This window comes from Melozone crissalis, unplaced genomic scaffold, assembly GCF_028551555.1.
Source record: "Melozone crissalis strain CALT ecotype California unplaced genomic scaffold, PUWL_Pcris_2 ptg000107l_1, whole genome shotgun sequence".
Classification (NCBI taxonomy): Eukaryota; Metazoa; Chordata; class Aves; order Passeriformes; family Passerellidae; genus Melozone; species Melozone crissalis.
In genome coordinates, this window is record NW_026535884.1 from 5,989,176 (window position 1) to 6,001,752 (window position 12,577).

A 12,577-nucleotide genomic window follows, 5' to 3' on the forward strand; every position below is an offset into this window, starting at 1 on the left:
ATCAATCCCAAAAAAACCCCCAAACCCGTGCTGGTTACAAGTGCTACAGTGAAATAATCAAATTACAACACAACGAGCCCCAAAGTCAGCGTGCTGCTCTGTGAGCGCCTGGTGAAGCACAAATTAAATATTCCAAGGGATTTTTGGGTAAAAAGAGGATAAAAGGCAGAATTCTGATGAAGAACAAGTTGGTGAGGACCTCAAAAATCAGCAGCAACTTCTGGAAGCAAAGCTGGAGGAGCTGGGGATGAACTCAAATTCTGCAGGAGCAGGGAGCAGTTTCAAGGTTAAAGTGAGGGGGTTATTTTCAGTCCAAAAGGCAGGAATTTGGGAATTTGGGGGATTTTGGGGTGCCATCCTCGCTGCTAGGCTCCCAGCAGCATTCCCATGAAATCAGATCCCGGCTGGACCGTGACGGTGGCGCCGGCGCCGTTGTCCACGAAGATGGAGGTGTACTGGCCAGCCTGCAGGGAAATGGGAAAATGGGAGTTTCTGCAGGGAAAACAGGGAAAAATCCCTCCCACCAGCAGGAATCTGTTGAGTTTTAGCTTCTTTTTCAGCCAGGGCTGGGATTAAATGTGAGAGATGGAGTTTCTTGTTAGGACTCAGATGTTTGTTAGTTCTTATCTGTATTATGGTCCTACAAACTGTGAGTTCTGCAGCACTTCACCAAAAAATGGAGCCCTGTCTCTCTATCTAGAAGGCCTTTTAAGGATAAAGTGTCTAATTAAGAAATGACACCCAAATTATTTTTACTTTTAACCAATAACCAACCACCCATGGCCTGCAATGTGGAGTTTTTATCCAATTACACAAAACCACCCAAACCCATGGAGGTGGAGGAGGAAGAGAAGGGGAAAGAGAAAAAGGAAAAGGTGAAGAAGGAGAAAAAGGAGAAAAAGGAGAAAAAGGAGAAAAAGGAGAAGGAGAAAAAGGAGAAGGAGAAGGACCAGCCACCACCCTAAAACCTCCATCTTGCTCTACAGATATTTCCATACTCTAAAACCCCAAACTCTGAGTTTCCCACCCTGTGACATCTCACCCTTCTATCCAAACCCCACACCCACAATCCCAGTTCCACCATTCCCTTCTGGAAGCTTCTCCTGGGCCCCAGGTTGGTGCAGTGCTCTCCTGGGGGTCAGAGCCTGGCACACAGAAACCTGAAATTCCCAGCAGGAATTCAGACCAAGTCTGGGGCCGAGCTGATGACGTGGAAGAATTTTTGTGGCTTTGGAAGGAATTTGGTCTGGGGTTTTTTGGTTTTTTTTCCAAAAAATCTTTCCTGCCCTGGTGTCTTTTTGGGCGAAGTGGCTTCAGAGCCCCTCTTGCGAGGGGGGAAATCCCATGGGGAATGGAATTCCCATGAAATCCCATTTGGAATGGAATTCCAGAGAAATCCTGTTGGGAATGGAATTTCAATTCATTGTTGTCCCAGGTGAGGAATTTCCCTCCTTTAAATGTAGGAAAAAAGGGGGATTTTATTATTTAAATATTATTTAATTGCAACTATTTAATTATTTATTTAGTTAGTTATTATTTATTAATAATTATTAATTTTAACATTATAATTATTGCTATTATCTATTTATTTGTTTGTTTGTTATATAATTATTTATTTGCTATTTATTTCCTGGAATTCCAAGGAGAGTCCAGGAAATAATTCCATGTCCTGCCCAGAGATTTGGGGCAGAAATTCCCAATTTTCAGGGCCTCACCTGCAGCTGCAGCAAGCCATGGACATAAACAGTGAAGATTTTGCTGTTGCTTTCCAGGCCAGCAATGACTTCCAAGGACCTAAAAAATAAGAAATAAACAGATTAAAAAAATGAAAAGTTGAAGCCACTTGGCACCTGCTCAGCCCAGTTAAACTCAGTTTTAAGCCTGGCTGGTTCCTGCCCATCATTGTTTTTCCTTATTTTCCCAATTTAATCAGCCCTTTTCCTCCTTTTTTTTTTTTTTTTAATTATTTTTCTCCCAGTGATGAATCCCTGCAAGTCCCAACATGTTTTTTCCAGCAAAAATAGCAAGTGGGAGTCCCTTGGCACCTGCCACTCAGCACAAACCCAGTTAAACTCAGTTTTAATCCTGGCTTTTCCTTGTTTTCCCAATTAAACCAACTCCTTTCCTAATTTTTATTAATGATATTTTTCCCTGTGATGAATCCCAGCAAGTCCCAGCGAGTTTTTCCCAGGAGAAAGGAGAGGTTGGAGCCCTTGGCAGCCGCTCAGGTGAGGCTGTGTCAGGTCCTGCCCCAGCCCTCCCCTGCTCCTCCCGAGCTTCCGGGGCTCGTCCCAAAGCCCGGGGCCTTTCCAGCCCCATGGATGGATGGATGGATGGATGGATGGATGGATGGATGGGTGAGTCAGGGCTGGCATTCCCAGGAAATTCCACAGGGAATGTGTCCAGGCAGGCTCCCAGCGCTGCTGCCGGCTCCGTCCGTCTGTCCCAGCCACGCGCGCCTGGACTGGGACCTGTCCCAAATCCCTGCCCCAAATCCCTGCACCAAACCCATCTTGAGGGACCTGTCCCAAACCCATTCTGAGGGATCTGGGACCTGCCCCAAATCCCTGCTCCAAATCCGTGTCCCAAACCCATCCTGAGGGACCTGTCCCAAACCCATCCTGAGGGATCTGGGATCTGTCCCAAATCCATCCTCAGGGATCTGTTCCAAATCCATCCAGATCACTGCCACTGCTCTGGGACATATCCCAAATCCACGCTGATTGCTCTGGGATCTGTCCCAAAGTCACCCTGATTTCCGGACCTGTGGATTTCTGGAGGAGCTCAGGGCAGGGCATTAAAATAAACCTGGGCAGGCATTTGGGGTCTGGGGCCAAGGACAGAGCCACAGCTTTGCCCTCTGCTGGAGAAGCTCCCAAAATTCCCCTGAGCCTCCCCCGGGACACAAAAAAATAATTTATGCCATAAAATCCACTTTTGGTGAACTTCATCTTCCAAAGTTGGCTGAGATGTTCAGAAATGTGGAAAAGCAGAGGGAAGGAGTCCCCTGAGTGCCCCTGGGGTGCCTCACGTGTGTCTGTGGCACAGGGACTCGATGCAGATCAGCACCCGCACGCTGTCCCGCGCCCGCAGCTGCACTTTGCTCTTCAGCTCGCTGTGGTCTGGGAGAAACAGAGGGAAAATGTCAGAAATCCCACAAATTCTGGGGTTTGAGGGACATCAGCAGCCCTGGGATGGCTGCAGGAGGTGCCAGAGGGTTCCTCCTTATCTGATGGAGCCAAAGGCAATGCATACAAGGTGGATCCATCACTGGTCGTCAGGGCAGAACCTCTGGAATATCAGATTTAAAATGGGATCCATCAGGGTGGATCCATCAGGGATACAACCTCCAGAATATCAGATTTAAAATGGGGATCCATCACGGGCCATCAGTGGCAGAACCTCTGGAATATCTGGGGATTCTCCAGGGGTTCTCTGGGGGTTTGGGCTCCCTGGGGTAGCACTCACCAATGTGGATGTTGGCTGAGAACTGGTAGATGCCACCCACGGGGGCAGTGAAGCGCCCAGTGGCCAGGTTCAGCCCCGAGCCCCGCAGGAATGCGCCCTTGGCCACGGGCTGTGGAGAGAGAACAGGGCTGAGCCCTGGGCTGAGCCCAAATCCACCCCTGTGCTGATCCTGAATCCCTGTGCTGATCCCAAATCCCTGCTCTGCTCTGGCTCTGCATTCCCCTTTCCCAGAGGGCACAAGCCCAAACCCGACTCTTCTTGTCCCTGGCTGTGGTGCCAGTTTGGCACCCAGAGCCTCCCACAGCAGCTCCCAGCCAGGAAAAATCAGGAATGAATTGGGCACCTCATGCCTGAGGCAAAGGAAGCAGCAGCCCACTGCTGGGATGGCTTAATTAGTCCCATTTTCCCTGCTAATTAATGAGGCAGCAGCTCTCCCTCCAGCCCTGCCCATGCCTCAGGGCTGATCCTGCCTGGCTGCCAAGCTAGGCTGCCAAAAGTTTGGGAAATAATGGAATGGTGGATTTTAAAAGAGGATCCCAGGTGGATCCATCAGTGGCAGAACCTCTGGGATATTAGATTTTAAAAGGGGATCCCAGGTGGATCCATCAGTGGCAGAACCTCTGGGATCATGGATTTAAAAAGGGGATCCCAGGTGGATCCATCAAGGATAGAACCTGTGGAATATCAGATTTTAAAAGGGGATCCAAGGTGGATCCACCTGTGGCCTCCTTTGGACACCTTCTCATGGATTTGTCTCTTCCTTTCAGCCCCAGAGGAGTCTCTGGGCTGAGCAGAAGCCCCACAGAGCCCTGGAGCTGATCCCCAGCAGGATGAGGCTGGAGTTCCTCACCGACTGGAAATTCTGGAGTTCCACCAAGGTCTTCTTGTCCACCAGCACCTGGCCCTTGAGCTTGCAGTGGAACGCCTCCTCCACGCGCCGCTGCGAGGGAACCTCCTCCAGGGACAGCAGCAGCGGGGGCAGCTGGCTGGGCTGGGCTGAGATGGCCAGGGAGGCCCTGTGCTCCATGGCTTCTGAGGGGAAAAGGGAAATAAAATGAAATAAAATGGAATAAAATGAAATTAAATGGAATAAAATTGAATAAAATCTTCATTAAGGGCCTGACTTAGCAGAGGCAGCTGGCTGGGGTGGGCCAAAAGGACCAGTGAGGCCCTGTGCTTGATGATTTCTGAGGGGAAAAGAGGAATAAAATGAAATAAAAGGAAATAAAATCTTCATTTAAGGGCCTGGCCTATGAAGCCACTAATGTGTGCCTGGAATTCTGCACGTGGATCTCCAATTAAAGCCCAGCAGCACTGGGGGAACAATTTTGGTCGCCATTTTGGTTCATGGTTCTTCACCAAAACAAAGCTCCTCCGGCTTTAACACCCTTTACATTGAATATCCTCTGGAAATCTTTGACTTTTTAAAATCTTTTACCTTTTAAGATCTCCTTGAACTCCTGCAGAAGAACCTCCCTGGTGACTTCAGCCCCAGGAGCTCCTGGAGGTCCCTGAGGACCAGGAGGCCCCGGAGGCCCCACCAGGCCTCGCTGAGGGAACAAACAAAGGAAAATTTGGGATTAAAACCTGGGAATTGCAGAAAATCCTACAGGAACATTAGCAATGTGAGGGGGGTTGTTCCCAGAAAATTCCTGATAATTTTTGGAGGATTCTTGAGGGATCAGGAAGGGCCAAGAATTCTGAGAGTCCCTCAGAGATCTTTTTCCAGCTGCTGGGACTCCCATTCCTCTGATAAACCTCTAAAATTCCACGGAAAAGATGCCCAGACGTTCAGAGGATGCAAAAAATTCCTCAAATAATTAAAATAATTAAAAGAATCCAAGATTGTCCAAGCAGCAGATGAAAAGTGCCACGTGATTAATGAGCTGTCACTCAGCTCATTAATTTGAAATAAACCACTTGTCCACACCTTGATTAACTGATCCTTTGGGATACTTGGACTTTATCTCTTGGAAGGGGAAAAAAATACTGATTTTACTTTTAATGAGTGGGAAAATAACCTAAAAAAGGCTCAATTTGAGAGATGAGAAAGGCTCAATTTGAGGGACAAGAAAGGCTCAGTTCGGGAGTGGCTGGTTTAAAATTCCCACATCTCATCTGCTGAGGAAAGAAGGCTCAAATTTCTCAAAAATTGAGAAAATAAACAAAAAAAAAAAAAAGAAATTCAGCACTCTTTGAGCTGGGAAAATGTGGAACCTTGAGGATGAGCGGCAGGAAGGAAACTGGGACACATAGGGTGCAAATCCTACCAATTTCTTGTCTTTGCCTTTGCATCTCCTCTTGGAGTTGCTGCCGTCGTCCGGGCGGTGCACGAAGGAGATCCAGGTCCTGTGGGGGTCTGTGAGCCGTGCATCTGCAGCCTCCAGCAGCTGGGGACAACCAGGACAAGGATCATGCACTGACGGAGCTCAGGGGCTCCCAGAAATCCAGCCCAGGAGCTGGGGACACACCAGGACAAGGATGATGGACATCGGCCTCAGGGGTCCCAAAAATCCAGCCTGGGCTGGTGGTGCTGCTTTTGGAGGACACTGAGGGACCAGGAGGAGCCAATAGCTCTGAAAATTCCTCAGATTTTTTTTCTGAGTCCCTCAGAGATCTTTTTGCAACTGCTGGGACTCCCATTCCCTGATAATCCCCTAAAATTCCATGGAAAACCCACCCAGATGTTCAGGGGATGGAAAAATGGATCATTCTGAGAACGATCCCAGAATCCACCTTGGGAGTTCTCTGCTGTTCCCAACATGGAGAACAATGAAAATTAAATAAAAAACCAAAGAGAATTGATGAAATGAGCCCGAAATCAGCTCAGAAAAGGCAGGAAAATCCCAATAAATCCAGAATAATTCTAGGAATGATCCCAAACCCACCTTGGGCTGCTCCTCGCTGTTGGCCAGGGAGGTGTTCAGGGGCTCTGGGTGCTCCTTCCTGCCCCTCCTGTCCTTGTCCCTGTCCCTCCTGGCCGCTGTCACCACACGGGGACACAGCTGGTGGCACAGCAGCGCCAGCAGCAGCCACCAGCCTGGCATGGTGGCACCGAGGAAAATCCAATCTGTGTCCCAAAAACTTGGAACTGACCAGGTCAGGGTCAAGAAGCCAGGGGGGAAATGGCCCAGGACCAAAAAAAAATCGGATTTGTGTCCAAAAAGATCTGAATTTCTTAGGTCAGGATCAAGGAGGCAGGGGTAAAATGCTCCAGTACCAATAAAAAACAAAAAAAATCCAAATTAACCAGGTCAGGATCAAGAAGCTGGAGGAAAATCCTTCAGGAGCAATTAAAAAAAAAAACATCAGATTTGTCCCTAAAATAAATCCAGAATGAAGCAGGTGAAAAGGATCCAAGCAGTCAGCAATAAAAAACCAGATTTGTGTCCAAAATAAATCCAAATTAACCAGGTCAGAATCAGGAGCCGGAGGAGAATCCTTCAGGAGCAAAAAACGCCAGATTTGTCTCTAAAATAAATCCAGAATTAAGCAGGTGAGAAGGATCCAACTGGATTTGTATAAAAAAAAAAAAAATCAGAATTTTAGAAGGATCCAAGCAGATTTGGGTCCAAAAACATCCAAATTCCAGGAGGTTCCAAGCAGCTCCTCGGGGTGGAAAAGCCGGAGATGAATTGATTTGGAATTTGTTTGGAATTTGTTTGGAATTCTGGATCCTCAGGAGATGCAGCTGAGTCCGTGGGAGCTTCCCAGAAATCCCAGAGGCGAGGAGATGCTCTGCCCTAAACCCGGCCTAAAACTGGTTTTAAAGGCACTCAGCACCCCCAAATGGGGCTTGAAAGTGGTTTGACTCAGCCCCTTCTGACCCCAAATCGGATTTAAAACTGGTTTTACTCTGCCCCCCGAAATGGGGCTTGAAACTGGTTTTGAAGGCTCTAAACCCTCCCAGATTGGGTTTAAAGCTGGTTTTGAAGGCTCTAAACCCTCCCAGGTTTGGTTTAAAGCTGGTTTTGAAGGCTCTAAACCCTCCCAGATTGGGTTTAAAGCTGGTTTTGAAGGCTCTAAACCCTCCCAGGTTTGGTTTAAAGCTGGTTTTGAAGGCTCTAAACCCTCCCAGATTGGGTTTAAAGCTGGTTGTGGAGGCGCTGGAAGCTGCGGGGCAGGGCTGAGCCCGGCTCAGGCGGGGTTTAGCCAGGCTCGGCTCAGAGCCCGGCACCGCCCCGTCCATTCCCGGGAGAAATCCTCGGGCTGCTCTCGGCGCTGCGGGGAACCGGGATCGGGGGAACCGCGGGCATCCCGGGCCGGCCCTGGGGGGACAGACCCAGCCTCGCACCCCAAAAATCCCTCACAGCCCAAAAACGGATCCCAAAAACCAGATGCCTCGCACCCAAAACTGATCCCAAAACACAGATCCCAAAAAACAGATCCCTACACCCCAAAAAACAGATCCCAAAATACAGATGCCAAAACACAGACCCTTACACCCCAAAAAACAGATCCCAAAACACAGATCCCTCACACCCCCAAAAAATCCCTCACACTCCAAAAAACAGATCCCAAAAAAGATCTAAAAAACCAGATCCCTCACACCCCAAAAACCAGATCCTTCACATCCCAAAACAATTCCTCCCACCCCAAGAAACAAATCCCAAAACCTAAACCCCTCACATCCCAAAAAACAAACCCCCAAAAAACAAACTCCAAAAATCAAACCTCTCACACCCCAAAAAACAGATCCCATACAACAAATCAGTCACACCCCAAAGACCAAATCCCTCAAATCCCAAGAAACAAACCCCTCACATCCCCCCTCCCCAAAATCCCTCATGCCCTAAAAAACAAATCCCTCAAAACAAATCCTTCACATCCCCAAAATCAAATTCTTCACACCCCAAAAAACAAATCCCAAACCCCAAAGCTCTCACACCCCAAAATTAAACCCCTCACACAAATCCCTAAAAACAAATCCCAAACCCCAAATTCCTTACATCCCCCAAAAAAACCAAACCGTCAACACCAAACCCCAAAGCTCTCACACCCCAAAAAACAATTCCCAAAACCAGATCCTTCACATCCCAAAAACCAAATTCCTCACACCCCAAAAATCAAACCCCAAACCTCAAACCTCTCACACCCCAAAAAACAAATCCTAAACCCTAAATTCCTTACATCCCAAAAAACAAACCTCAAAAAACATATCCCAAAAAGCAATTCCAAACCACAAATGCCTCACACCCCCCCGAGAAAACCCCAAAAACCAAACCCCAAAGTCCTCACACCCCCCGAGAAAACCCCAAAAACCAAACCCCAAATTCCTCACACCCCAAAAGCTCCGCGGGGGGAAGCGAAACCTCCCGAGCCCGGCAGGAGCAGGTGGAGCTTCCCGAAGTTTTTCCTTTTTTCGGTTTTTCCCTAAAAAATCCCCGCAGCCCCCGGCGCTGTCAGAGGGCAGGAGGGCGCGGGTTCCCCATCCCAAACCCCAAATCCCAAATTTCCGATCCCAAATCGCAGCTCCTGCCGCGGCTCCGGCTCCTCGCGGCTTCCCGGAGGAGTTTTCATCAACTCCCAGAAAAGGAGGAGGAAAAAAACAGGAAAAAAAAAAAAAAAAGGAAAAAAAAGGAGGAGCTGCAGGCGCCGCTCCACGATCCCGTGAAATTCCCCGATAATGGAACTGCCCCCGATCGGGATCAGCGCCCGCTCCCTCCCCGCGCATCCCAGCAAAATCCGATTTTATCCCAGGGAATTCAGGATTTTTTGGATTTTATCCTGGGGAAATCAGGAGGGTTTTGCAAATTTCTCACAGGAAAATCAGCTTTTTGGGGGGAAATTTATCCCAGGGAAATCAGGGGTTTTTTTTGGGAATTTGGAGCACCTGGCAGGGCTGGAAATCCCTGCCTCGGGATAAACTCAGCATGGATAGAGCAGAATCCCTGTTTTATTTCCCAGTTTTGTGGATAAGGAGAAAAAGTTTTATGTATTGGAAGGAAAACTCTGGCTCTTGGGGAAACTGAGGCACGGGACACTCCCAACCCAAAATCCAGAAAAATCAATTTTTTTTCCCCTGGTTTTTTGGCAGCACCTCCAGAAAAATGTGGAATTTGGGGACAGGAGAAAATGGGGGAAAAAATGGAATTTGGGAAGGGAAAAAAAAGAATAAAATGGAATTGGGGAACGGGAAGAAATGGAACCCTGGAATTCAGGAAGTGGAAAAGTCCCGATGGAAGGTCTTCAGCATGGCAGGAGTTAAGGGCAGCTCAGCCCAGCACATTCCAGGCGGGATTTGTTGCTCAGTTTTGGGATTTGTTGATAATTTTGAACTTCCCCGGCGCCTGCGGGACCTTCCCGGGACCGATGGAATTCCCAGAGCCCCAGGCTGGGAAATCCCAAAAATCCCCTTCCCGAATTTGGGATCATCCCAAAAATCCTTTTCCCAATTTTGCAATCATCCCAGAAATCCTTTTCTTGATTTTTTTGGAAAAATCCCAAAAATCCCCCCAGAATATCCCCAAATTTTTGGGATTATCACAAAAATCCTTTTCCTGATTTTTGGATAATCCCAGAAATCCCCTTCTCAATTTCAGGATCATCCCAAAAATCTTCTTCTCAATTTCAAAATCCTCTTCTCAATTTTGGGATAATCCCCAAAATCCTTTTCCTGATTTTTGGGATCCTCCCATCTCAAACCATCCATGGTTTTCTCCTGGAGGGGTTGGAGATCACCCCAAAAATTCTTTTCCCAATTTTAGTCCCATAAAATATTCCCAGGGCATTCCCAGAATCCCAGAACCCCAAACATTCCCGGATTTTGTGACAATCCCATAAAATATTCCCCATTCCCAGAGCCCCAAACATTCCCAGATTTTGTGACAATCCCATAAAATATTCCCCAGGGAATTCCCCCATTCCCAGAGCCCCAAACATTCCCGGATTTTGTGACAATCTCATAAAATATTCCCCAGGGAATTCCCCCATTCCCAGAGCCCCAAACATTCCCGGATTTTGTGACAATCCCATAAAATATTCCCCAGGGAATTCCCCCATTCCCAGAGCCCCAAACATTCCCGGATTTTGTGACAATCCCATAAAATATTCCCCAGGGAATTCCCGCATTCCCAGGGCCGCCCCCAGGCTGGGATTTCGGGATTTTGGGATCGTTCCCAGTTTAGGATTTTCCAGGATTCCCCAAATCCGCTCCAGCCCCAATTCCCGACACGGTGGCGCCACCTCGTGGCCGATCCCCAAAACCCCAAATTCCCGGAAAAATGGAAAAAATTCCCAAATTTCTGCCACTCCAAAAGGGAAATAACTCGGCAGGGCAAAGCTTCCGGCGCTAATTAAGAATTCCTAATTAATCCTAATGAGCCGTCCTCATTCCCAAAAGAAATTCCAGGAATTTGGGAATTCCTGGAGTTTTTATGGAATTAATTACCCTTTTTTGGTGATTTTTCTGCTGGAAATGGGATTTTCTGGCTTTAAAAATCCAATTTTTTTCCCCCATGAAAATGGCAGGATTAATTAATCAATAATTAAATTACCTGTAATTATTAATTAAATTATTAAGTATTCATAATTTATAATTTGTTTATAAATAAATCAGATATATAATTTTAATATAATTGCAATTATTATCTATCTAGTTTATAATATTATAATTTATTATTTATAATTTAATATTAATTAAAAACAGTAATTATCAGCAGGATTGCTCCAAAAATATCCCAAAATTTCAAGGAATTACAGAAATTATGAATGATGAAGGAAAGACACCAAGACATCCAAGGGAAGCTGGAAAATCCGACTGAAAAAAGGAAAACAATCAGGAAAAATGAATATTTTTCATTGTTTTATTTATGAACTGAAATATCCCAAATCCCATTTTTTCCCCATGGAATTTTATTCCCCAAAAAGTCGATTTTCTGTGGATTTTTATTATGAATAAATCACTTTACAACGCAGCCATTCCCACTCCTCTGAGCTTGGAAAATCCAGGAAAAAGGGGAAATCCCCCCAAAATCCAGGAATTTTTATTAAAAATAAAGATTCAGTGGGAAAATTCCCAAACTTTTAAATCCACGGAATTGCAGCTGCAATTTCAAGGATTTATCCCAAGATTTTATCCTGAGGGAGAGGTTTTTTTCTCTTTTTTTTGGGAAAAGCTGAATTCCCAGGAAAACACAAATCAACCCCAAAAAATGGGAATAAAAATTCCATTCCCAAATCCTGGAATCCACAGGGATCCCACAAATCTTCCCCCAAATCCAGGAAATTCCAAAGAATTGGAATTTTGGGGTTTAAATGCAACAAATTTTTAGGGGAAAAACAAAACAATTGGGGCTGGGGTTTTGATGGTTTTAAACAAAATTTAAGGTCTTACCTCAGCAGATGAATCCCAAAGGAATTTTGGGGTTGGGGGCGAAATATTTCCTGAATCCCAAAGGAATTTTGGGGTTTTTAAGAATTAAAACGAATCCCGAATCAAATGGAACCACATTTGGGGTTTTCCTCTGACCCGGCTGCTCTGCAGGAGCTCCTTTGTTATTCCCATCCCAAAACTGGAATTTTTCCCTCCCCAGGTACTGTTCCCTCCATCCCCAGAGCCCCAGATGCTGAATTTTGGGACACAAACCCCCATTTTTGGGACAATAAAACCAATAAATTTGACTTCTCACCAGCAGCAAGACCCAAAACCCCACCACAACCCAGGAAGGGCAAAAAATCCCAAATTTTCCACCCAAAGAGTCCCATTCCAGAGTCCCATTCCAGAGTCCCACTCATCCTGAATGAAAAACTCAATGGAGTCAAAATTGGCTGAAGATCTTCACTGTTAAAAGCACAGATGGAGGAGAACTCTACAAATCAAAGGGGCTCCCCAACAATGCTTTGACTTCTGAACCCAAAACCCCAACACAACCCAGGAAGGGCAAAAACCCCCAAATTTTCCACCCCAAGAGCCCCATTCCAAAGAGTCCCACTCACCCTGAATTGAAAAGTCAACAGAGTCAAATTTGTTGAAGATCTTCAATGTTCAAACCACAGATGGAGGAGAACTCTACAAATCAACGTGTCTCACCAAGCCCCACCATGACCCAAGGAAGGGCAAAAACCCCAAATTTTCCACCCAAAGAGTCCCATTCCAAGAGTCCCGTTC

General features: G+C 46.5%; 1 protein-coding gene across 1 annotated transcript; it reads right to left on the reverse strand.

Annotated features, from left to right (window-relative positions):
- Positions 1 to 310: 310 nt before the first annotated feature.
- C1QTNF12 (C1q and TNF related 12) lies at positions 311 to 6,515 on the reverse strand. The gene is made up of 8 exons (XM_054292157.1): positions 6,357 to 6,515; positions 5,739 to 5,858; positions 4,907 to 5,018; positions 4,319 to 4,500; positions 3,469 to 3,577; positions 3,032 to 3,122; positions 1,716 to 1,794; positions 311 to 464 (listed from the first exon to the last, which is right to left on the reverse strand). The coding sequence occupies exons 1-8, from the start codon at positions 6,513 to 6,515 to the stop codon at positions 366 to 368; spliced, it is 951 nt and encodes a 316-aa protein (XP_054148132.1). The 3' UTR covers positions 311 to 365.
- Between the last annotated feature and the right edge of the window lie 6,062 nt (positions 6,516 to 12,577).

What these genes read in the sequence shown, in the direction of transcription:
- C1QTNF12 (XM_054292157.1), bottom strand. Translation starts at nt 6,515, where the DNA reads ATGCCAGGCTGGTGGCTGCTGCTGGCGCTGCTGTGCCACCAGCTGTGT. An exon ending in TCCCTGTGCCACAGACACAC is followed by an intron (nt 1,795 to 3,031) that starts GTGAGGCACCCC and finishes CTTATTTTTTAG; the next exon opens with GTCCTTGGAAGTCATTGCTG. An exon ending in ATGGCTTGCTGCAGCTGCAG is followed by an intron (nt 465 to 1,715) that starts GTGAGGCCCTGA and finishes ATTTCCCTGCAG; the next exon opens with GCTGGCCAGTACACCTCCAT.